Raw genomic sequence first — 25,050 nt, 5'->3', positions numbered from 1 at the left:
CTATTTGTCTGGAATTCAGTGACATGCATCATGTATGTTGCTGGAAAAAAATAAAAATAAAAGACAGGGTGGTATATTGGAGGTTAAAGTGAAGTAAAGCGAAGGCCTTGATGACCTGCAGTGTGGAGCAGTGGGCTGCAGTGGACGGGCCTGTGCCGCCCTCTCGTGGTCACTACAGGCACTGCAGCCTCACTGATAAAGGACAGAAAATGGCGGACTATTATTTCTACAGGCAGGAAACGACAACAAAGTCAATTTGAGTGGATATATATATAAAAAAAGATCCTCAAAGTTTTCATCATTTCAAATATTGAAGCCCTGGATAATAGATTAAGTCAGCTAAATGCACAGAACTGATCCAGAATCCATTCTTTAATAAGGAAAGGCTTTAAACTAGTGCAACATAATTTAACTCCTCCACTGTGAGATACCAGATATCTGACTGGCTGCAGATTTAATCACCAAAACGGTGGAAAACAAGCATTTAAAAGTTATGGTCAGAGGAGTAGGGGGTCCTGGAAGTGCTGTGGTGCCACGACAGAAGCCTGATCTGAACGCGAGACAGAAGGATCCAAGTTCCCCCAGAGTTAGAAAACCCCTCCAAACTATATGCATCTGTGCTGAAACAGATGGTCACACCGAGTACTCCTCTCCTGCTTGATGCACATTGAAATTTACATCAAATTAAGTCACTTGCAAAGCACTCTTGCAGCCTCAAGCTTTTGTACAGCACTTTATAGCTTTATACACACAAAAACTGCAGGTAATGAATTGCAACATGGTTAAAACATTTTACTGCATTCAAGTACATCCCACCAGTGATTATGCCACACCTATTGTCAGGAAGAGCTGAAAATCCACACAGACAGGAGGACAAGAGGCCATAAGAAGCATCCAATGAGGAGAAGAACCCACATGTGACTTTGTGGAGCATCTTTATTATGCCACAAATAAAAGCCAGTAGTTCTGAAAGAGGACCTTGCACTTTTTTTTTTTCTCTTTTTCTTTTTTTAAACTCACCAACAAAGACATTCTGAGAATGGTTGAAGCCGTTTGTGATATTATATGAATGGTTGGCTGAACAGAAATGAGAAAAACCTGGGAGTGTGGAGGACAGAGCGGGGCTCGGAAAGTAGAGAGGTAAGAGATGCAGGACGCTGCAGCGTTAAACTGAAGGTGGAGGGTGAAGGTAGACAGGTTGTTTAGGAAGATTTGCAGTAAAAAAAAAAAAAAAAAGTAAAGCAAGAACAAAAAGATTCAACATTCATAAAAACCATGTGTGAGAACGAAACCGCTTTCCACAGACAAACGAGGGGAATGCACACAGTTCTGCTGAATATACCACATTTATTACTTTTGAACTGATTAATAGAAAGAGCGGGGGCAAAGCCACTCGCGTCGATGTCTTTAGAAAATGGAGGAAGAAACAAAACAGAAAGCAGCCCGCAGCAACAATTCACGTGTCCAAGACAAAGAAAGAGGGTAAATTAAGACCAATAGACTTTTTTTTCTTCTTTTTTTTAACCAGATCATGAAATTATACAGTGAGCAGAGCTCATCAACTTAACTTGTCTTCTGCTTCCAAACACCCCATTCCCCGACCGCTCCTCTTGACCTTACCTCTCCTAAACACTCCATCCGAACCGATGGGAAAACAAACGATAAGAGGGTCTTTCTAAACATCTGCAGTCCTCCCCAGCAAAACATGAGAATCTGGAGTGAGTGTCGTTGGCACCCGCTGATGATGAGAATCCACCAAGGACGAGAATAGAAAGAAAGAAAAAAAAAAAAAAAAAGAACTCCACTGGGTTTTTTTTTTGGTCGAAGGTTTGAGCCTCCTCTGAAGACTGGTGGGGTCGAGTGAGTGGAGGGGGGGAGGGGGGACAAGAAAATGAGACAGACTTCCCACTCGTCACTTTGGGACGCTAACATTAGCCAACACTACAAATTTCTATTGGATTTGTGTGTTTGTGTGTGAGAATTACAGACTTGCTTTTTGGACCAAAAAAACAAAAAAAAAACAAAAAAACAAACAGAAAATGATCCTTTCATTTAAAAAAGAAAAAAAAAAAAGAGGAAGAAAGCAGCATACAAGGGGGGGGAAAAAAAGCATATGTAGTGGAATGGGGTGGGGCAAAGAAGATTTCATCTAAGGATGCTATGCATTTAGCTGTAGTCCTATGAATAATCGTTTCCTTTTTCTTTTCACTACAAGTTCGAAGTAAGTCTTTAAAGTCAAAAGAAATCAAAGTCTTCATTTAGTTTTTTTGTCCTTTGTTAATTCTTCACCCCTATTAGAATTTCTTAGAGATCTGGATGTAATGACGTAATGGGGTGGTCGGGGCTTGAGGGGAAGGTGGGGGCCTTTGCAGTCTTTTGACCAGAGCACCGACTGTTACTTGACTCGTCCTTGGCGCTCCTGGAACACAGGCAGAGGGAAAACCAGTTAGTAACACATTACGCATTAATGGCAGAGTATAAATATGAATAAGCGTGCGGTCTGGTTGTTCAAAGAGTTAACGGATTTTTCGGAGTTATCTGCCGCATTAAAACTACTGCGGGTTTCAGACGGAGAAGCGCGACACGCCGACAGCATTCCACACCGATCTGATCAGGTATTATCTATACGGAGCATCTGGAGGAGGTCAGGTGGTTGGGCTGCCTCCGCGATGCGTCACAATAGCGCCGGAGCGAGCGCACGCCGTGACTGGGAGGTGACGCGAGTTACCTGAAGCCTGTAATGACTCCTGTTGCTTGGGTTGCTGGGATATGGCTCGCTGCCTTGGACCTCCACCTGTCACACATAGGAGCGAAAAAAACTGAGCGTAACTCAAAAGATTTCAGGTTCAACACAGACTCTCTGCTCACTCTCTCACCACAGCACGACCAAAACGCTACAGACTGAAGGTCTGGTTAAACAAAACTGATCTGAGAGATGAGACACTGAAGCAGGAAATTTAAAGAATACAGAATACTGTTCCCCAGATGTCGACAAAAATGGCCACACCAGCTGAGCTCAAGAAAATGCAATTAAAAACTAACACGGTGCATTTTTTAGTTGTATACAAATATGGTGTAAAAAGAAAAAACAAAACTCCTCAAACAGATATTTCACACATTAAAAAAACATCGGCAGTTTGATATGAGTTGATCTAAAAATAGATGTAATGAAAACTAATTAACATCTTAAACGAATTTCCAGGAAAAATTAAGCAGCCGCAAAGTGAATAATTCAAATTGAAACGAATAAAAGCTAATGGCTGTGTAATCACAGTCGCAATTACTGCTAAATTTGCTTTTGTAAAAATGTTTCAGCAGCAATCAAGGGTGAGGAAGTGTTGGAGATAAAGTCAGCACAACCCTAAACATTCAGAGACAAACAAATTAGCGGGAGTAGTGACCAAATTCATCTGGTAAAGTCTGTGTTTTCTGGTTTTGGTGGAACTGAAATTACTGGGATCAATAAAAACAGCTACACCAAAACAGATACATGTAAAAGATGCGTACTGCAAGAAGACTTGATATAGCTTAATAATGATGGTGAAGATCCAGTGTGTTCTGTTGTATAATCATAAGTATTTAAAAAGAAAAAAAACCTCACCCACATAAAAAAAACCAAAAAAAAAACCAAAAAAAAAAAAAAACACTTTCTTTGATACAAAAGTATATAAAAAACGTTGGTCTCTATAAATGCAAAATACATTTCCTTTTAACTTTTTCAGTTGATCCGGACAGCTCAACACAATATGGAAAAATTAATTCATAAAGACATCTGGGATAAAGGAGCACATTTCTCAGAGCTTCATAAATCTCCACATCAAATACCACCGAGTTTGTTTCCAGACATGGCCTCCTGTAATCCACAGCATTCTGTTATATTAGCATTTCTTTTAGCAAAAGGACATCATCAACGCTGGTGTTCATCCCCCGTGTTAATTTAAAAGCAGGGAGTGATAACAGGTTGGGAACGCCTCAGAAAACACAAGAGCAAAAGAGTGTATACAGTTCTAATGTATACAGTCACATTTAATTCTGAGGAAGATCTTAACTCCGCTCTAAATCCTGTGAGCTTCGCTGTTTTCTTACACAGACACTCTCAAACATTTACAGACAGCATCTTTTTCAGTGTCAATTAAAAGCACGCTCTTTCCCCCCAATCATCTGTTTAATCACTTTATTCAACAGTAAGCTGATTACCTTTTTCACACACTCCTCTTCCTCCTGACGCTTCTCGTAGTGAGAAAAGTCATCGAAGATGGAAGTGGTGTGTTTATATCCCGCGATGATCTTTAGCACCTGCCTGGCCTTGTCCAGCGGCACCTCCTGTGTGTCCCGAGAGTTGGTCACTGGCTTATTTTCGTTGTTCTCCAGCCGGATGTGCCTCAGCTGACTGTTGGGAACGTCCTTAACAAAGATCCAGCGCACATCGAAACGACCCTTCCACTTGTCCTGTGACCACACGCCAGCAGACGTGTTGTAGTCCACGGGCGACCGCATCTCCGCCACGCCACAGAAGTGACCGCTCCCGTTGACGCTGAACAGGAGGAACAGCGGCCCCTTGCCGGCCAGCGAGCGGTAGGCCGCGTCCAGCCTCTTGTTTCCATGCTCCGTGCTGCACCAGATGTTGTACTTGATGGAGCGATGGATGTCATCCTCAGAGTAGCTCTTGATGATAAACACCCGGCCCTGCTTGGGGTTCCAGTCAAAGTCCTTGGGGTTGTAGTTGTTGACCATGCGCAACTTCTCTAAAACCGGGTGAGGCTCAGACGGGACCCCCGGAACCACGCCCACACCGGAGGAGGAGGGGGGCGACTGGCCCGCGCCGCCCCCGCTAGCGTCCCCAAATCCATTGGCCCGGTTCCGTGGAGGAACCCAGCGAGTCGGCTGAGAAGGTTGCTGTTGGCTTGGTGGAGGAGGGCCCTGGGAGAGAGGAGGCTGGGGCATCGGAGCGATACCTGGCTGCCCGCTGGGAGGAAGCTGATGCTGCCCCATCTGGGAGACGGGAGGAACCAGCTGTCCGTTGCTCAGGGGCATTTGTGGGTTCCCTGCAGCAGTAGCTCCGGGTTGCGGGGAAGCCTGGTTGGGCGGCTGCCCGTTGCTGGGAATGGGGGGCACCTGCTGAGGAGTGGCAGCTTTAGGCATCGTGCCCTTGTTGTCCCAGGTGCCAATGTCCATGTTGTGTTTAATGGGTGGAGGAGGCAAATTGGCGCCAGCCATGCCACCCTTGGTTTTAAGCTTGGGCTGAGGCTTGGCTGGCTTGCTGGCAATATCTGCCCAGGATGCGGGCTTGGCTGGGGCAATTGAGACAGGCGGCATGCTCGGAGGTCCTACAGATGACACAGGGCCAAGGGGACCCCCACCAGGTAAGCCAGAGCCAACCACCTTAGGGGCCATGTCCCCACTCCCGCCAGGGGCAGCACCACTGATCTTAAGCCCAGCCATGCCCTGGTCGAGGCTGTTCATACCAGGCGCCTTGTTTAGAGGCTCATTGGCAGCAGGTGCAAATGGGGACTGTCCATCGATCATGGCACCCCCAAGCGAGCTGGGAGCATAGGCGTAGCTGCTGCTGTAGCCTGAGCTCTGCGGCGTCCCCGACTGTCCCTGAGAACTGCTGTTGCCCCATGCTGAGAAGTCGATGCCGCTGGGGAAAAAGTTGAAGCCGTGCTGGCCGAGGAATGGGTTGCTCCCCAGGGGGCCTGGCTGGCCAAACATAGCGTCCGGGAGGTAGTGGGGTTCCCCATTGCTTAGCTGTCCATAGGAGGCCAGGTAAGGCATCGGAGGGTCCCCACCTGTGGACCATGCTGCCTCATTGAGGGAGTAGGAAAATCCTATGGAGGGGCTGTAGTAGCTGGGCATGTACGAGTCCGACATGGCCGTATAGGCATTGCTCTAAACAGAAAGAAACTTGGATTTAGTGACAAGAAGTTTACATCATCTCTTAGTAACTACAGTGTAATGCACATAGTTTACTCAACAAGATAAACATGTACATTCAAGATAGGCTTAGCTTATTTAGGTATATACCTTGTTCTTGTAGATCCAAATAGTCAGACCAAGATAAAAGATGAGCAAAGTTATGGCATTATTGTCATTATACAATCACACAGTAAATTCACATTTCTTAAAATCCAGTCTTTGATCTTTTTTAATCCATTAACACAAAGCCCTCAACAATGAACTAAGCTACTTGTTTTGAAGTCTCTTGAACAAAAGGATTCTACATCCTTTTGAATTCTGGAGAACACAGGCTCCATTATCATCTACAGTTCAGCTCCCAGTGTGTCTATTAGCAAACAAGGTGAACCAAGTTTACTACAGCAGTAGAAGAGATAACATTCAATATCAATGAAAACAAAACGGCAAGTTCAACGGCAAACTCCTGTTGCACATCTTCCCTTTATTTCTAGTTATGTAAAAACAAAGACGTGCATAGTACACATGTACAAAAAGGAAACTTGGCCAGTGAAGCCAATTAAATCTGCAAGAATTGCTTACTCTGCTCTGGGAAGACTTTTATTCTTAGTTTCTCCATAAAAACATTTAAACTCTTTTGGAAAATACTTATATCAACTTCAAAAGTGTATGCTTTACATAAATATATATTTAAAAAAGGAACCACAACCTTGTAGTTTCATGAGCATACATTTTTTCTTATGGCTTTCCAAACAGACATCCATTTTCCATACACTTAGTATATTAGGGTTGCATAAAACCTCAACCTCACATCCTGAATGCAGGGCAATGCATCAAATTAGGATTTAGATGGAGCACCAGAAGTTCCAAAACAAGAGGCATTTATAGTCAAATGACCAACGAGAGCAGGATCATCAGACATTTATAAACTGACTTTTGTATTCACATCATTATTAGTACTTAACAGGAAAATACTTAAATTTAATAGGAAATGTTTGCATTTAAAACTATTGGCTAGTATTCATTATAACATCAAAAGATTTGCCATTAAAAATAAAAACAAAAAAATTCTTAAGCTACTGATGACAAAAATGATTAAACACTGTGGGTTATCACTGAAACTCTTACCTGTCTGGCCGGATTATTCAGGTAAGGCTCAAACTCATCGTCATTCAAAGTATCCTTTTGGGTCACAGCTCCGTTTTGCACTGGGGGGAAAAAACAAAAAAGAAACATTGATGTGAACATAGTGTTCAAGTTCATGCAAATCTAAACATCATCATTATTTAAGATGAAGATATAAACTATGTGAATTTACATCAGTCTATTCTGTTGATAAACCTCTTCCTCTTTAACAGCACATTAAGCATTTCTGTCATTCAGAGCGGAACACCCAGTTGCAGCAGTTCCCGCACTTTATATATTCAGTCTATTGGTCAAACATGGACAGGCACTAGGTTTGCCTGTATGCAGTAGTCTCTGTGCACAAGGACACTTTAATAAGACTGTTTCTGGTGTGGTCTGGACAACTCTGGCAAAAGCAATGATCAGATACAGGCAAAACGCCTTTGCTTGTTTCTAGTAGGAGAGACAGCAAAGGTGTAACAAGTGAGTGACACCCATAACATGCCTCACTGATGACCAGTGTTATCTACTGACAGTTTTGCATCCGTCTGATAAAGAGGTTTTTAATAAACAGCAGCATCCCACTTTGACTGTCTGCAGGTGCAATTTAAAAGCTTCTCCCAATCCTTGAGACTACGCTATCCTCAAGATTCTGGCTTCTCATAGAGCAAATCGGGACACTATGCAGGCAGATGCACTGCTGGTGTGTGTGAGGTTGTCTGCCTTAGAGTTTTTACCGCCTGATGAGAGAGCTGACTGGGTGTTACTATTGCCAAGTGTTATTTCCTGATTAGATTTAACTTGTGGGAAACATTCTTTCCATCATCGACTGGGATGTACTGTGGCGGTGACAAAATATTTGGTAGGCGGAATAAATCAGAAACTGTCAAACAAACAAAAAAACACTAGGTGGTGGGAAAACTCTGGTACATTTATCACTCCAACAGGTCAAGACTATAAGAAGTAGGTCCAGCTGAAACCTCGCAAGGAGTCTAAGCATGATTCCTACAAGGAAAATATTTAATGTTGACGTCGGATTACTTCATGCAGTGCACTGCCATGCGGTAGAAAACGCATAAATCAATGTTGTGAGTGTAGAAACGCTAAATTGCGACTTCAGTTTATTATGAGTGTGGAGGTTTAAGATACACCACTGTGTGAAGTCAAGCAGTATTAAACAAAATGTGCAATAATCTGTCACCACACAAAACCAATGAGTTATATCAAAATAATATGTCTGTATGTTTCACCGGGAAACAGGAGCGCGGTGGTTTGTCGGGACTAGTTTAAGACTTCGTCTGCGTGGGAAACGTCTGTGACTGCTAGCATGTGGTGGTCGGTTCACTGGAAAAAAGTCGTAAAACGGAGCTAGGAATATGAGCTTAATTGCAGTCACAGTGGACGATATGCTGACGGGAAAACGCGAGGCCCGTTGGATACAGGAAAAGCATGTCGGAAGACGTGTCATTTCGGGTTAACTTAGCCATCAGCTAACGCTAGCGGCTGCTAGCAGCGTCTCCATGTTAACGAGCGCCAAGAGTCCTTTCAACCTGACGGACCGGGCTAACATTAGCCGACCGCCGAGACGCACCTGCACTTTAACGCTAATTAAATGTTTCATCACGAGCCACACCGTGTTGTGCAAGCGTACACTCATACCTGTTGGACCAATGAAAAGCGCTACACGCTAAACCAGGAAAGGATGCTGCTGTGTGTCATGTTGCCATTTAACGTTAGCTGGACGTTAGCTCAATGCTACCTGTAGGAAGCGTCCCTATATTTCAGGGATGGAAATGACATAAAACAAAATGAGAATCTAAGACCTGCGACGATCCATATTCACTTGAGTTGTCCCTTAGTGTTTCATACGAGTTCTGAAATCAATGTTAGACGGGCCTTCATCACTAGAAGCCATGGACCTGCTATCGCATACGCGCACGCAAGATTTTCGAGGCGCACGGCACGCAAAAAGATCCGCATTCACTCAGCCAGACGAGAGGATATTCACACAATATGTGCTCTTACCTTTATTAGCTTGGCCTTTCGGTCTCTGGATTGGGTCCAGGTGATTCATGAAGGTTTGATTTATGAGAAGAGAGGAAGGGGAAAAATAGATGAAGAGATATATTTTGAGCAGTCAGTTCCTTTAGCAGGTGGTCAGGCCTCAGCCGCTGCCTCGGAGCTAAGCTATCCTCGCTAGCCGTCGCGATGCTGACAAATTTGGCCCACGTAAATGTTCAGAAAACACCTCTCTTTACCTGTTCAAGAAGGCTGCTGGCTGACATGTCTTTCCCCCCCGGAGCCTGTGTAACTGTATTTACTCCTAAATAAACGCGGCAGGGTGTAGAATTAGTCTAGCTACCGCAGAATTTGAGCCTTTCTACACAGCCTGCTTTCTACACAATGGCGGGCTGCAGTTTCCCTGTCAGACTCCTCAACATGGCTGAGCGGCCTCGTCAACCCACGATGGCACTTATTTAGCCCCACCATGCGCCCCCTGGCGGCGAGGAGGACCAAGGAACGACACCATTGGTTCAAATCATGGTTCAAATTGATTTATCACCCAAGATGTCAATTTTCCTTTATTTTCTGCCCTTTTAATGAATTTCATCTTCTTTAAGTGTTTTAATGTTTGGTAATGAATAATATTTTGCCACAGGAGATCCATCTCTTCCTGTGGCCTTCAGACTCCAAAGCTCATCTTTGTAAATGGGGGTTGTTTTGTTTTTTTTGCCAAGTATATTATTTCCATGCTTATATTACTCACCATTCAGCCTTTGTACAAATTTACATTTAACATTTTACTTATTTTACTTGCCCTGACTTATTTTAGATTCCAGCATTTTATTCTACTCTTTGCTCTATATTCTGGCTGGGGCAACATTGTAATGAATTTCTCTCTGGAATTAATAAAGTATTTCTATTCAATACAATTCTGTTCTGCATATCAGGGAAATTGACTGTGGCAACAAATTTTGTGAAAACAACCGATTGTATGTCCGCAAACTGAATTTAATAACTATATAAATGCCAATAATCTAACCAAATACCTCTTCTGCAGCATTTCTGTCAAATAAAAGTTGCTGAACAACTTCAAGCTGACTGACATGACAAAATTCATCTTTGCAACCATAATTCTTTACAGTTTTAGTCGAGACCACTAATCCAAGACTGAGTCAAGACCAAGATCTTGAAAATGGGATCTTAAGTTGACCTTGAGCCCAACAGCAACATACTTACCAAAATTAAATACATTAATTACTTTTGACTGCTGTATCTGAGCATTCGTGACCTACAATACAAAGTGTTTGCTGCAAAAACCCAATGATCGGAAAAAAAAAGGAATCTTGCATTTGTTTTGTGTGATCAAGCACTTTTTGAAGTAAAAATTCTTTAATAAAGTGTTCTGACTTGGAGGAAGACATATTGTAACAAAGTAAAGAGTGAAACACAACAGCAACATTTGTGCCACTGGATAGCAAAACTATTCAATCATGTTTTCATCTATTTACAACTATTAATTTGGGAGAAAGAAGAAATTACACCAAATATCTCTATTGTCTGATAAATGGTTTAAACCAACAGTTCGATATTTTCCAGCATAAATTATATTTATCATTTTTCATCACTTGTAGTGTAATAAGGTGCTTTTTGGTTTGATTGTGATTAAACTGACCTTTCCACTGCTTTCATCACCAGAAAGAAATATCTTCCAGATTTTTGGAAACTGGCTTGCGGGCCACACCAAACTGGGAATTAGGAGGCTGGGCCACATGTGACCTCAGGCCAGAAATTGACCGGCCGTCTGATAAATACTCTGCAGCTGCTGAAACACTTTTGATCTTGATCTTGCATTAAATCAGGGGTGACAAATGCATCACCTGAAGGCCAGAACTGGTGGGATAACTTTTCAACAAAAAACGAAAAAAAAAAAAAAAAAAAAGCTTGACTTAATTATTTTTTTTAACAGAACTTGCTCGCAGGTGACACCTCTGTTGCAGCAGTAGTCTTAAAGAAGCATCTCTTTATTTGCTCTTTAAGACCAATTTCCATAATTTGAGTACAAATTTATCAATAACGTATCGGCCTGCTGTAATTATGTTGAGATTTTTAGATGAGAATGCAACTGAATGTGTATAAAGATACTTAATTGACTAGTTTCTGTTGAATATTTCATCATTTTGTAAATTCACCAACCACATTATAAAAACGAAACAAAATGTAATACAAATGTGTGAGGGATTAAAGTAATTCTGTCCAGTGTATCACTTTGATGACATTTCTGTTCACGTTACTTCATCAGTTAAGTTTAAATAGTATTGTTCTTGTCTTTAACATTGAGCTGCATGGGATGATGTGATCACAAGAACAAAAGTAAGAAAGAGTTTCAGCAAAATAAATAAATAATCACTAAATTAGCATTTAAAATGTTTATTGAAAGCAGCAACCCTTTTAAAACAAAACAGACATTTTTTTCTGAAAAATATGACATGACTACAGTGTTGCCAGGTTTTTCACTTTACTGCCCCCTCGTGTCGCCTCAGTTTATTACATCCTTTTGAGGTCTCCACCACCAGATGGAGTCCTCGTTTATGCCTTTTTTTTTCTATTTTAAAAGGGAGGCAGCAGGAATCAGGTATTAAGCTTTCTGACACATGCAAACCAGACATTTTGCCAACAGTAATCAGAGATGTAAGCAGATCTTTGCTCGGAGGTTACTGAGTTGTAAAGTTCTGTTGGAGTCTTGTGGTTATTACAAGTCCCTACAATTAAAGACCTGCAAAAACATCACAACATAACATGTTAAACATTATGAGTACGATAAATATTTAATCTTCTCAAGATCATTAATTCATAAGGTAGTTAATTTATGACTTAATTCAGGAGTAAATTGACCTGGTCTCCCCAATGAACATTTTGTTGTTTTTGCTTATTTTTTAGTTTTTTTTTTTTTATTAAAAACTCTCAGAATTTTTTAAATCTGTGCCTGTGTACAGTATTTAGATTACAGTACTATCTGATGTAAACTTGTTTTTTGTTCTCTGCCTGCTTCTGATTTCTCTTACTATTCTTTAAACACAGGAAGCCACTGCCAGTTAATTTCCTTCATTCAAATCAAGTATTCTTTATGTATGGTTGTCCATGTAAGAGCACTGGCTGTTTTTTCTTTCTTTTTTTTTTTTTATCAATGTGAAATGCAATGAGGTGGCTGTGTTGTGGACCCACATAAGGAAAACTGAACAAAAGTAAACTAAATTGTCGCAATTTTGGTGTGGAAATTTAAATAGGGGGAAAATACTGTATCATTTACATATTATTTACATGCGTACATATTCCTTAAACTGAAATAATCTGGAATTTGTAATCTAATCGTTCACCTCCCCTAATGAACTTCTCTTAAAAGTTATTAATAATCCAAATATATGTGATGGAATATATGTGCAATTTTTTTTTGGACAATGTGTATGTTTTATTAATTAAAAAAAAAGAAATGAAAAAAAAAAGGCCCTTATTTGAAGTTGCACTTTCACTAATTAAAATCCTGGATATTTGAAGTAATCCATCCATCTATCTATCATCTCCATAGATTTATTTTCTATAGCACGGTCCTTTAGCTGATCCCAGATAATAAAGTGGGACAGACAGGGTGGACAGGCCACCTGTCAATCACTGAGCAAATGCACACACACGTACACACGCACACGCACTTAATTAACGGTCACCAATTAGCCTGAAAAGCATCTTTTTGGCTTGGGGAAGCGACCTGGCGCACGTGGAGAACATGCAAACTCTACACGGAAAAGCCTGGCCTGGCCTCGAATGCTCAACACTCTAAACACAAGGTTAACCATTTCAAAAATAATTCTGATTCCAAACAAGTATCCAGTTCAGTATCCAGTGACCTTCTCTCAGTGTTGATTTGACTACCTGACACAAATCATGCTTGTCAACTGAGTCTTTTTTTTTTTCCTTCTAGTTTTGCTAATCTGCATATAGATGATTCTGCAGCATACAAACCATGAGAGCAGCAAACACGTCTTTGCGTGGAAGAAGACTTTTACCGTCATGCAGGGGCGTGAAATCATCACCCGTCTGCCCCACTACTGTATGAGGTATGCAACTGTTGCACCCAAGAACACACGACACACAGCCAGGAATAACCGCCCCCCCCCCCCCCCCCCCACAACACTGCAGACGAGACCAACACAGTCACAGGACTTGTTTTATAAAGAAGCATTTCAGCTTTCATCTAAATTTAAATTCCCCCAAAGCTGAAAGTTGAGTGATGGTGTAAGGGCTGTGGAAAAAGACATTGCAGCAGAGATGATGCAATGCCTGTGAGTGTTGGATTATAGGTCATGGGACACACAACTGACCGCACAAGTGTCTGAATAACACGGGCAAACAGGGATGGCGAACCGGTAGCAGTGACAAGAGATGTGACTTGTGAAACACGCCTAGGACAGTAGCATGACATGCACGTATCGTATTCCGCCTTTCAACTCTCAATCATTTTTGGGTGCTTGACTTTTTTTTTCCCCCTCTCCCATGGGCTTGTTGACTTGTGCGGATTGGACAGGTGGCATAGCACGGAGAAGAGCTGGCCGTTTACCATCCAATAAAAATAGCTGCGGTCTCCATGATGTCACCGGTGAGTAAATCATCGCTCCGGAGTGTAAAGTGAGAAATAAAATTAGAGGAATAAAAATGGCCCTCATGAATTCAGGTTGGGAAAAGACTTCTTGCATCGGTTTCTGTCTGGATCTGCATTCGCTCAGCTCTCAATCCTCAAATTTTATCTTCTTCCAGCTGCACATCCTCGGACATGTTTATCCATAAAACCACGTGGACGTAAAGGAAGACGCAAAGACGGGCCGCGGCGTCGCCCGTGCAGCCGCGCCGCCATCTTCAGCCGGTCACACTGGCTGCAGTTGCCAGAAAGGGTGTACAAACTAAAGCCGGAGTCTGATCTCACTCCCATACCTGGCATTCTGAGGCCACAACACCATGCTGCTGATGAGGAACATGATCGCTCGTAAATCTTCCCTGTTTGACCATGTGACACGCCAAATTTGTGATTCTGCCCTCTGTTCACCCTCCGCATCCCCCTCCCCTCGACACACTGCCTCCCATAGTGCCCCCTTCTAACTGCCGGCCCCTCCTGGCACGGCGGCGCAGGAATGTCAAGCGGGAAGGTGACAATCCCACATGCCCAGATCAGAGTTTCTCTGTGCATCTTTCATATGTTTGTATGTGTTCCTTTGGCTTTATATCAGCATGTGTTTGTATGCCAGTATGTGAATTTGTGATTATGTGCGCCTAACTCCGGTGACCCGGCGGCAGCGCGATGGCAGAATAGTCTCAGTAATAGGATGTTAGGAATGTAGCACTTGTCAGTCTCTCTGAGGATGCTGTTAATTCACATTCTGTCCATTTCCGAAGGTTAGCCTTTAATAAGCAGCGAGTGTTGAGTATATTTGCACGTGAGCAGGCGCTCTGTTTGTTTTCTGATTTCAAGTGTGCAAATAGCTTCCTAATGAGAGCGTCATTTGACAGTCTGCTTACATTTCGCATGCTAATTTCATTTCCAATTTCCGCAAACAGCTCAGGTTGATTAAAAAAACACCACACAGGAATCACAATATCAGCCACAATACTTTTATATCTGTGAACATGCATCCCTTTTCTCCTGGCCTAAATCCACTTTATCCAATTTAAGGTCACAGCGGTTAGCATTTTCGCCTTAAAGTCAGAGAGTGGGGGTTGAAATACCAGCTGGGGCCTTTCTGTGTGGCGTTTGCATGTTCTCCCTGTGAATGTGTGTGAGTTTCCTTCAGGTAATCTTGTTTCCTCTCACTGTCCGGATAGTTTCCTGAGCAAAATCTTGAATCTCATAATAATTAGAATTCTAGGACGTTACAGAATTGTAGGGCATGATTCATCAAATGAATGCACTGAGATTTGAAATCCACATTTTCACTGATGATGAATGAAACCTAAGTCAGGGCATCGTGTCCAAAATAAATCCTAAGCCCAATCAGACAACTCAAATAACACTTTCAGTGTGTTTCATTAATGAAATTCAATAGCAGAAAAAGGTCAAGCACATTCCAGCAAACCATTTAGGTCCGGTGCATTATTTAAAAAATGACAAATAACAAATATAGACTAAAAAAAATGAAATAAAGTAAGTTAAAGCAGTTAAGCAAACTGTAAATTCCACATTAATACTACAGCTAAATCAATGCAGTCTTCAAAATGAAGACTACAAGTATAACATGCTTCTAAATAAGGCAACTCGCAATTAAATTTGCATTGAATTGCCACTGAAGTGTGCTGTAATTAAGCTGACATCAGTTTTTATCATGCATTAATTTGCAGTGTAATGAATTCATCTAATCAACATATTAAAGTGACAGCCCTCATGATTAGTTTAGTTTTGTTGGTCAAGGGGAGTGTGCACGCATGCATGCATTTTGTCTGAATTGGTACAAAATCCATAGATGGAAAAGGAGAACATGCAAACTCCACATATCAAGAACTTTAATGGAGGTTTTCGATTTGAGTGAGGGTTCGGGTTAGTTAGTTTTTCACACAGTGGTTGGCACTCTTTTCTCACAGTGAGAATATCTGTAAATTTGTGGTTAAGAACCCCTCAGCGTGTAGTTTGCATGTTTTTCCTACAAAACGTGGGTTTTATCTGGTTTCCTTCACACTCTGAAAACAAGCATTGAAGCTAATTGGTAACTCTGGAGTTGTGCGATTGCAAGAGGGCATTATACCGGCAACCTGTCCATTTGGTGTCCTCCATCCAAAGTCTGCTGGGATCAATTCTGTGTTGACTTTCAGCATGATAAGCAGCTAAATCTTTTCTAATCTCCTTTAACTGAGACAAAATGTTCAGTTTGATCTTTGTTAGACTGATTTTCAAACAGTGCGGAAACTTCCCAGAGGAAGAGCAGAAAATGCAACCATTGGTTTTTAAATTACGCTACATGCTATGGAGAACGAACAATTATGTGAAATACATAACTCGCCTCAGCGGCGAACGCAGACATGACCCATGAATTGTTCGAATGATAGTGAATTAAGTTTTAAACGACTGTGTCTTCCATCCGGGGCCCCGGTGGTCTGCGAAGACAATGAGGAGGCTGTCTGAGGAAGAAAATAGCCGCACACTTGCACATTCTATCACAGAGGATTTATCACCAACATTTGTGTAGAAGGTTGAATGAGCCGGACCTATCCATATGTGGCCCTTTGTGTGTGTGTGAGTGTGCCAGGCTGTCTGTGCTCCCGATGACACCCGGTGATGATTTTGAACAGCTGAGATGAATTTGTGTGGAGCTGGACAACGGGGCAGCTGTACATCTCTGTCTCGGACATATACACTCTCTCACACACACCACACACACACACACACACACACACACACACACACACACACACACACACATATGCACACATACACGTTGAGGCATATAAACAACAGTGGAATCCTGAGGTCCTACCCCCTCGGGTCCGAGCCAGACTGAGACCTTAATAAAGGACTTGTTGTTTCAGGAGGCAGCTTATATGGTTTCAGGTTCATATTGCAACAAGCCCCACTTCGCAGACCATCATTATCAGCTTACTGATAACGTTTTCCTTATTACGTTTACATCCTAATGAACCGGCGTTACGTGTGACGACACAACTTTGTTTGCCGCGCGAACGACTGGCAGAAGCACAAACGCTCTTTCGTTCACGTACGCAGGCATTTCAAGCACAGAGTATCAACGATTAAAGCTGGTGTTGCAGTTTGAATAGTGGGCTAAATAAAACCAAGTTGCCGTTACTACCTCAACCGGCCTGCAACATCTTAGCCAATGGGAGACTTTGCCTGGTCGGACCTCTTTTAAGAGGGGCGGGGCCTCGACGTGCTGAAGGGTCACAAGGAGTGATGTAACCTGTGTTTATTTTCAGCATATAGAAGTAAATGTAGACACACGCACACACTCGAGCAGGGAAACACACACACACACAAGAGCAACTGTAGCCTCCTCCTGCACATACTGTTCTTTACACACAAAGATTTTAACGCACACTATTGAGTATCACTTACAGACATAAGTGCACCTAGGCGGCTAAGTCGTGGACTTTGGGATCAGTGCCACGTTTCTGCACACTGGTTGTCTCGCTCGTCCTCTTCCTTGTTTGGTCACTTGATGACAAATGTTGCAGCACACGCATGTGCACGCCCTTTCGGCGCTGCATTGAAAAGGCGTAGGCTATAGGGGATGGAGAAAGGGGGGGCGTTGGTGATTAAATAAAGAAAAGGTGCGCGTATCACCGGGGAAGACAAGGCGGAGGCAGAGACAAAAAAGAGAAGCGGAGAGACAGAGAAATTTAGTCATGGCCATTAATACATAGCGGCCTCTCTTCCCTTCCGTCAGCTGCAGCTGTTGATCATGCTGGTGTAACAGTGAGCTTTCTAGCATTGCATCACTCGCTTTCTCCACGGGTCCAGCGCTGTCCTGCATTACCCCGCATGTATATGGATCTGGGACTGAAGCGGGATTAGTCTTTCAATAACGTCAGTTCTGTTCTATTTAAAAAGCGGATCTGCACATTTCAGCCGATGCATTGTTGCCCGTCTCAGGCCAAATGCAACATCGTCTTGCAGAATATGCAACATTAGAGCAGGATATCACCCTGAGAAGCATTGCTCGTCTAGTTTATCCACTGCTATTTAGGAGCGTGTTCAATTCATTAGCATGCCAATAACCTGCCACTAGTTATTCATACTATGTGTGATGTATGCATAGCAAGATGTTGGTCATGTTCTCCATCTGGAGAACGCAGCGGAGAGACGATGTAACTTCCCCAGGAGCTCGTCCACTAGCATACATCAGAGACATTCCACCTCATCTGACACTCGTCCATGGAATTCTGCAAATTTTCCACACTATTCTCTCAGGCATTCTGAAGTGCCTGTCAAAAAGACTGGCATGCCCAAACATCAAGCACCTGTAAACACTTTAAACAAGGGAACGGCGTTTCACTTTTAGCAGAGTTAATGTGGTCTGTTGGTTGACATTTCTAAGGTTTTCTGGATGATTCTGGAAGCCTTTTGATACTAGATACGAAATGAATTCAGGTCAGCGGTGGTGTCTGTGATTGCCATTAGGTACGTTTGTGTGTGTATGTGAAAATATCTTTTTGTTTGCACTGCTGATAGGTGATAATTTGTCATAGATTTGTGCAGAGTCCCTTTCTCCTCTGTGTTGGTATGACCAGTGTATGCAACCTATAGTTGACACCTATGTGTCGTTCTGGGAACACACTAAATACTTCAGATGACTTGAGGGTTTACTTGGCAACCGATGGCTGTTTTAAGACCACGGATAGTTTCGGGCTTGGACTGAGCACAACGTTTTCAAGTATCCAAAGTACATGGGGAGGAATAAATTGTCACCGAATTGCATGTATCATGTGCTCATTGTTGTGTGGATCGTTATAAAGCTCAATGACTTCATCCAAGTCTATTTTGGAAGCTGGATGACATACTAGTTAACCTTCATTTTACACCAGGATTAAGCAGTGAAGCCGTGATCCGTCACACGCTCTTTTCTACAACTCACTCTTGTCCATTTTGTGTAATTGAATTGAAAATGAGTTTGACATACTTAAAGAATATATACAACTTCGACATTAAATAGTGTTTTTGGCTCTTAGCCAATCTATTTTATTATTAAATTAAATGTTCTCTGTTTGTGTGTGTGTGCGTGTGTGTGTGTGTTTGCGCGCTCATTGTGCAATAATTGATGCAGAGATAATGGTTGTTGGAGAGTGTTGGGGGTGGGGGGGGGGGTGGGGGGTGCTGGTAAAGGTGGGAGGGGTTGACACAAAGATGTACAGGACAGGACACCCTTATGCTTACTCCATAAACCTCACCACATTTCGCTACCGCAGCTGTCGTTGCGCACGCAGAGAGAGCGGAGAGGCGCGCTCCCTCTTGGAGTGGCTATGTGGAGTCCGGCGCCGGCTTCTTCACACTGATCGGCGACCACTGGGAGTCTTTTCCTTTCTCGACTTTAGAAAGCGGAATGTCGTCGCTGCTTGTCTCGTTGAGGTCGGTTATAGGAGAGCAGTGAAGACGCCGCTCATTTACCATGAGCTGTTTGGATGTTATGTACCCAGCCTATGGACATTACGCACCGTACGCACCGACTGCCCCGGCTTTCATTAGTAGTTTGCAGGTAGGAATTGAGTTCATATTGAAATATTTAAATTAATATGTATTTTATTTTATATTATTGGGAAAATTGGGGTTAATAAGATTAACAATAAGAGTTTAATTTATGGAACGAACGCGTAAAACCAAACAATTTAATCAAAACACGTGCTTTAATAGTTCATTATTACACAAACTTGTTTGTTTTATTTTAGAAATTAATTTCTAAATGTATTCAAGTGCGGGAGTATTAGGACTGAGCACATAAGTTGTTCTGTACTCACGTTGATCTTGGCGCACGCACGTCTTGCGGCGCACATTCACATGCCAGCGCTTCCACACACAAAGAAAAACATTATGCCAAAATGTCTCAGAGTCAGCTCCACAACTAGTGCCTGCAACACCTGTCTTAACTCTGTCCCCGCTCCTCCTCCTCCTCCTCCTCCTCCTCTTCCTCCTGCGCCTGTTCTTCTCTCAACCCCCCCGGCAGGCTCCCACAGGTCTGAGCAGCGCTTCGCCTCACTGCCGGGATTTTATGGACACTCCCAGCGGTCCCGAAGGGATGTCTGGGGGCCCGGGCGCTGGAGGATCAACTTCCTCCTCATCTTCATCCAGCTCGTCTTCGTCCTCCTACACTCCCGCGACCTCGAGGCCGGATGGAGGCCCCAAAGAGAAGCAGGAAGCCCCGGAGGCAGAGTACCTGACGTCCCGCTGCGTCCTCTTCACTTATTACCAGGGCGACATCAGCAGCGTGGTGGACGAGCACTTCTCCAGGGCCCTCAGCTCCTACATGGACGGAGAGGGCAAACGGAGGGTGCCCGATCAACAGGGAACAGGTATACTGCATCCTTCATAAAGACAGATTATAGCTCCTTAATGGCAAAATCTGAATATTCTCCTGACTCAACATGTGGAAATACTCATACAATTTGTGTGGATTGAGATTAGGTGTGCCTTCCAGATTGTTCCGTTGATTTTCTGTGGGCCCAGGTGCCGCAGTTGTCACGTCGGATGCGTCTCGCTGGGGCTCTGAGGCCACACAGGGTGAGCTGACAGTTCTGCAGAGCACAGCAGAGAGTCAGACAGGTGATGTGATCAGGTGACAGGAGCAGGGGCTGCTTGTTGGAGCTGTTGTCTGTGGAGAGGTCAGGTCAGAGGTCATGAAGGTCAGGAGCTGTTGGCTGCCAGAGGGGACCCCTCCGAGTATATGTTGCACTTTAAGTTGCACTTTTGAGTCTGCATATTGAGTAAAATGTGAGGAACTTAAAAAAAAAAAAAAAAAAAAGATCTTGTATGGTTAGAATTGGAAATTAAATCATGAAATGCAGTCTCGTTTAATAATGGTTTCTGATGTAGTGGTTCAAATATTGCATTTTTCTCACACAAAAAAAATAGACAAACTTTCAAATCATTGTGTCCATTTGTTTTTATTGATTTGACTTTGCAGAATTTATTGAGTAAATATCAAAATCTCATTAAAAAAAACCATCCCGTTCTGCTTGCAGCGTGCAGATATCCCCTGGATATCCATGTAGGGCCTCCAACCTTTACCCGCTCTGCTGTCGCTGTTGGTCTCTTTCCTTGTTCAGCCGGACGTCTTCATTTCGGCACCAACACGCGCGCCCTGCCTCACAACAGATGCTATGTTTATACACGGCCGTAAGCGCACAGCCTCGCCGGCGAATCCCCTTCAAACGTCTCCGCGGCTGCCATTCTGACTCTCGCTCCAGCTCCTGCCCCACAATGGCCGCTCAGCCGGCCGCCCGTCTGTCGGTCAGATTTATATATGTTGTGGTCAGTGCGATCGGAGCTGCTGGGGAAACACTACCTCTCAGGGTGTCGCGCGGTGTCTCTTTTCAGAGGGGAAACCTAAATATAAAAGTATACTGCTAAAAACATATAATGGCCCGCTGACATTCTGTCAAGGGCGAGGAGAGGGGGCAGCAGGGGGCGGGGTGGCGGCAGAGAAAACAACAGGTGGGGGTGCAGGAGACAGAGGAGAGGGGCGGCTGGTGCTAGCACAGGGCCAGAATTGCGTGTTGGACTATGTGTGTGTGTGTGTGTGTGTGTGTGTGTGTGTGTGTGTGTGTGTGTGTGTGTGCTTTCAGAGGCACTGGCTTGACATGAGAGTGAGACATGTCACCATAGCAAGTGATTTAAGACGCTGTGGGCCTTGGGCTCCCTCCAGGTCAGAATGTCTGCCTTATATAGAACTGGAGGGTATGGAGATCCGGCTCCCTTTTATCTTTCTGCCTCTCTTTTTCTTTCTTGCGCTCCTTCTGTCTGCGAGAACGTGGTTGTGTTTATTTTGGTGTCTTGTTGGGGCTGGAGCCGTGTGCAGTGTGATCCAATGGGGAAGATATCTGGGCCAGCGGGCGCAGCAGCACGCGCTGCTCCTCCTGCTCAGATACAGATTTGTTTCTGTACATCAAGGGATTCACGACACGTGATGATCGGGCCTGTATCAGATTCTTGCTGACCCCCCCTCTCCACCCGTCCGTCTCTGTTCTTTCAGATACCCCTTCGCCCAGCAGTCGACGGAGTTTCCCCCCATCCTTCTGGGACAGTAACTACCCCTCGCCGCAGAGCCGCTCCCACTGCGAGGCGGGTGCACCTTCTTATTCCATGGACCCATACGCCTCGGGGCTCCACCCGGGCCTGCCGCACCCACACGCCCACCCTCACTCGCACGCTCACCCTCACTCGCACCCCCACCCCCCCGAGAGCTGGGGATACCCTCAGGCGCAGGCCTACGGCCCGCCGCGGCCCCTCCACGAACTGTACTCGCCGTCGGCTCTGGAGCCGCACTACGGGCCGCTGCTCATGCCCGCCGTCCGGCCGCCTCACCTTCCCACTCTGCCAAGCCACTACGAAGTCAGCAAGCTGGAGCCCGCCGCCTCGTGGCCCAGCCTGCTGCCGCCGGGAGACGTCAGCCAGACTTTGGCGCTCAACATGGATGCAGGTATAGCCGCTCGTCAGTGTCAGCATGTTGTCTTTATCTCCTGCAAAAGAAAAATGTTCCAGTAGATATGAAAACAGAAAGGTACACTGACAAATAATAAACCCTCAGTGGAGAATAGATAAAGTTAAACTCTCACATTGCACATGCATAATACTTTATCGTAGACAGTAACTGTAATCCATTGACATGTGAGACACTGTAGATGCTTTTTTTCGAAATACTTCATTTTAATATTCTTAACTGTCATCACTGTCACACTTTTGGTTTTGCATTAAAACTTATTCCTAATTTTCATTCTCTTCAATTAAACCTAAATCACACATGTTTTAAATGCATGTGACTTCATGAAATCGTTGAAATTTCCTTCCTTATTTTCAAAGAGTTCTTTTAAAAAATGAAATGGAAAACATTCTGCAAAGGACATCTAGATTTTTGATTCTGTTGTGCCCTCCCCGAGGCTCTCTGTCTCAGAAACATCGAGCTCCACATATGATCAACAACTGTTGATCACACTGTTGTCCACATTTCCCATTCCTCTGGCATTTCACAAGTGTGAAAATAACTTTGAAATATTGAAAAAAAGCATCCCAACAACTAGTTAAGCAGTTGTCTGCACACTTAATCATTAAAATATCTAGTCCAAGAGACACATGCATATGGATATGATGGTGATGCTGAAGACCTCGGCCTTTGTGCCGGTGACAGCTCTGAGTGTGCAGACAGAAAGTCAAAGACACACATGCACACAATACATCATAATCATCACCGAGGCTTGTTCCTCTGCTCTGAAACAGGATGTTTGGCAAAAGTAGGCTCCATGACAACCTGTGTTCTGTTGTTCACCGTTGTCCTCCTCATTGTTTCCCTGTCTTTTTTCCCCCCACCCTCAGGCCTGCAACAGCACAAGAAAGGCAAGGAGCTGTACTGGTTCTAACGAGCCCTTCAGTCACACTGACCAGCCATTACCAGATCCAATTAGTCCCTGGACCTGCTCTGCTATTGAAGCCGTGTGTCCCTTTATCCCTTCCCTCCTCCACACAGAACACACACACACACACACACACACATATACACACACACATTGCATCCCCATCCATCCACCCCCTTCTCTCTGCTCCTAGCCTCCCCTGCCAGTATGCAGCCTTGCTCCAGGTCGACGTGTGTGCACCATGGAGATAAAGCAGAGGGAGAGAGAGAAAACGAGGGCGAGAGACAGAGGGTCCGGACTGTCTATAATCTGCGCTCCCTCTCTCATCTCTCTCTCTCTCTCCCCGCTTCCTCTCCCGCCGCTGCCGGTGCGGCACAGACCTTGGCGAGGTGCGAGCCACGCTGACCTGTTTGGACCGAGAAAGACAGGATCACAGCAGACTTTAGCGGAGGACAGAGAGATAGAGGGATGAATGGAGGGGCAGAGGGATGAATAGCATCGAGCAGGGATTTCCTCCAACGTCCCTGGTTATCTCTGTCTCACGCTCTGTGTTGGTACAGTGGTTGTCATTATCCACTTATCTGCATTTCACAAATGCAACACGCAGCGATAAACAAGAGCAGCAATTATTGGAGGTTTATGCTTTGTGACTGTCATCCATGAGGCCTTTTTTTTTTCATTATTATGTAATATTGCTCTCTGAAATAAAGTGTTTCTATTTATTGGTGTTTATGTGCATTTCTAAAATGTTTGGTTGGCCAGTGTTCTGAAATGATTGTGATTCAGTTGATTGTGTTTTCCAAACAGAGAGGTGACGGAGCCGTCGCGCGCCACGTGCGCGGGTCGAGCGACTCTTCCGTCTTTCTGTGCAGAGAAGCTTTTAAATCGTCTCTCAGAAACATATCGTTCAATTTCGTTCAACGGGACATGAGCTCTGAAGTTGTACTTTCAATCTGACGATGTTCCATTTTAGCTCTTGTTTTCGTCTGTCACTCTTAGACATTTTGAATTTGGACTTTCTTTCTTTTTTTTGCGGATTTCTTGTGTGTCATTTCTCATTTTTGTGTCCAAGAAGATTGCGATGTCAATAAATATTTTTATGGTATCTTGTCAGATCTCATGAATGTGCACCTTGCATTTCAACACTACTGATACAAGAGAGAGTGGACAGAAAAAAAGTGAAGTGTCATGGGTGCTCAAGGCCAGATTCTTTTTTTCTTTTTTTGGCGATTGCAAATACTGAAATGACTCCTATTAAGTTTTTTTTTTTGTTTTTTTTTTCTCATTCGGGTATGTGATTTTACTCATGCATGCATTTCCTAAAAATAGGTAGATAACTGAGAGAGGTTTCTTAATTTTTTTTTTTTTTTGAGGATGTAATTTCCTCATATTTACCCACTCCAGTCAGAACAGGAGTCTCTGTGCTCTCAACCATCTATAGACCTAAAAAAAAAAAAAAATTAAGGTAAATCTGATTAAAGGGAGTTGCTGTATTCAATATAAAAAGAACAAAACAAAAAACAAACAAACATATGAATTCCCCCTTGATGACAAACTTGGACTTACAGGATTGTAGAAATACTGACAGACAACTTTACATGTAATAAATGATCAAGTCATATCAAAATAATCACTTATTAACCACTTATCCCGCCAACGTTCACTACAGATCACCAGAGGAGATTCTTCCATCATGTGGCCAGAAGACGAACACTCTTCTTTACAAATAGAGCTTTTTGTTGTGTTAATTTACGTTAGTCACTGTCAAGCCTTCTTGGTTATTTCACAATCCCCCCCCCCCCCGGAACATATCCCACAATGCCTTTCAGCTACTCACACCACGCCGCCGCTACATTTTATGCCAGCACATTTCAAACTATTGTTTTGTCAGTTATTTCTACACTC

At 43.6% G+C, this 25,050-nt stretch overlaps 2 protein-coding genes across 2 annotated transcripts; one reads left to right on the top strand and one right to left on the bottom strand.

The window, feature by feature from the left end:
• Positions 1–1,013: 1,013 nt before the first annotated feature.
• On the bottom strand, positions 1,014–9,476 carry ythdf2 (YTH N6-methyladenosine RNA binding protein F2). Its single transcript, XM_030116496.1, has 6 exons — positions 9,297–9,476; positions 9,064–9,088; positions 7,042–7,121; positions 4,198–5,889; positions 2,729–2,794; positions 1,014–2,419 (listed from the first exon to the last, which is right to left on the bottom strand). Exons 1-6 carry the CDS (start codon positions 9,321–9,323, stop codon positions 2,396–2,398), a joined length of 1,914 nt encoding a protein of 637 aa, XP_029972356.1. The 5' UTR covers positions 9,324–9,476; the 3' UTR covers positions 1,014–2,395.
• Positions 9,477–18,980: 9,504 nt separating this feature from the next.
• Positions 18,981–24,214, top strand: vgll2b (vestigial-like family member 2b). Its single transcript, XM_030117012.1, has 4 exons — positions 18,981–19,280; positions 19,746–20,091; positions 21,771–22,217; positions 23,108–24,214. Exons 1-4 carry the CDS (start codon positions 19,194–19,196, stop codon positions 23,149–23,151), a joined length of 924 nt encoding a protein of 307 aa, XP_029972872.1. The 5' UTR covers positions 18,981–19,193; the 3' UTR covers positions 23,152–24,214.
• Positions 24,215–25,050: the final 836 nt, after the last annotated feature.

Source organism: Salarias fasciatus, chromosome 19 (genome assembly GCF_902148845.1).
Source record: "Salarias fasciatus chromosome 19, fSalaFa1.1, whole genome shotgun sequence".
Taxonomy (NCBI): Eukaryota; Metazoa; Chordata; class Actinopteri; order Blenniiformes; family Blenniidae; genus Salarias; species Salarias fasciatus.
The sequence above is the reverse complement of the archived record's forward strand: the minus strand, read 5'-3'. Positions and strand labels throughout refer to the sequence as shown.

Bases quoted from the DNA above. Each gene is read 5' to 3' on its own strand.
- ythdf2 (XM_030116496.1), bottom strand. From the start codon at position 9,323: ATGTCAGCCAGCAGCCTTCTTGAACAG. The intron at 5,890-7,041 runs GTAAGAGTTTCA...CTTTCTGTTTAG, and splicing joins TGAATAATCCGGCCAGACAG to AGCAATGCCTATACGGCCAT. The intron at 2,420-2,728 runs GTAACTCGCGTC...CCTGTGTTCCAG, and splicing joins GGAGTCATTACAGGCTTCAG to GAGCGCCAAGGACGAGTCAA.
- vgll2b (XM_030117012.1), top strand. From the start codon at position 19,194: ATGAGCTGTTTGGATGTTATGTACCCAGCCTATGGACATTACGCACCG. The intron at 19,281-19,745 runs GTAGGAATTGAG...CCCCCCCGGCAG, and splicing joins CTTTCATTAGTAGTTTGCAG to GCTCCCACAGGTCTGAGCAG. The intron at 20,092-21,770 runs GTATACTGCATC...CTGTTCTTTCAG, and splicing joins GCCCGATCAACAGGGAACAG to ATACCCCTTCGCCCAGCAGT.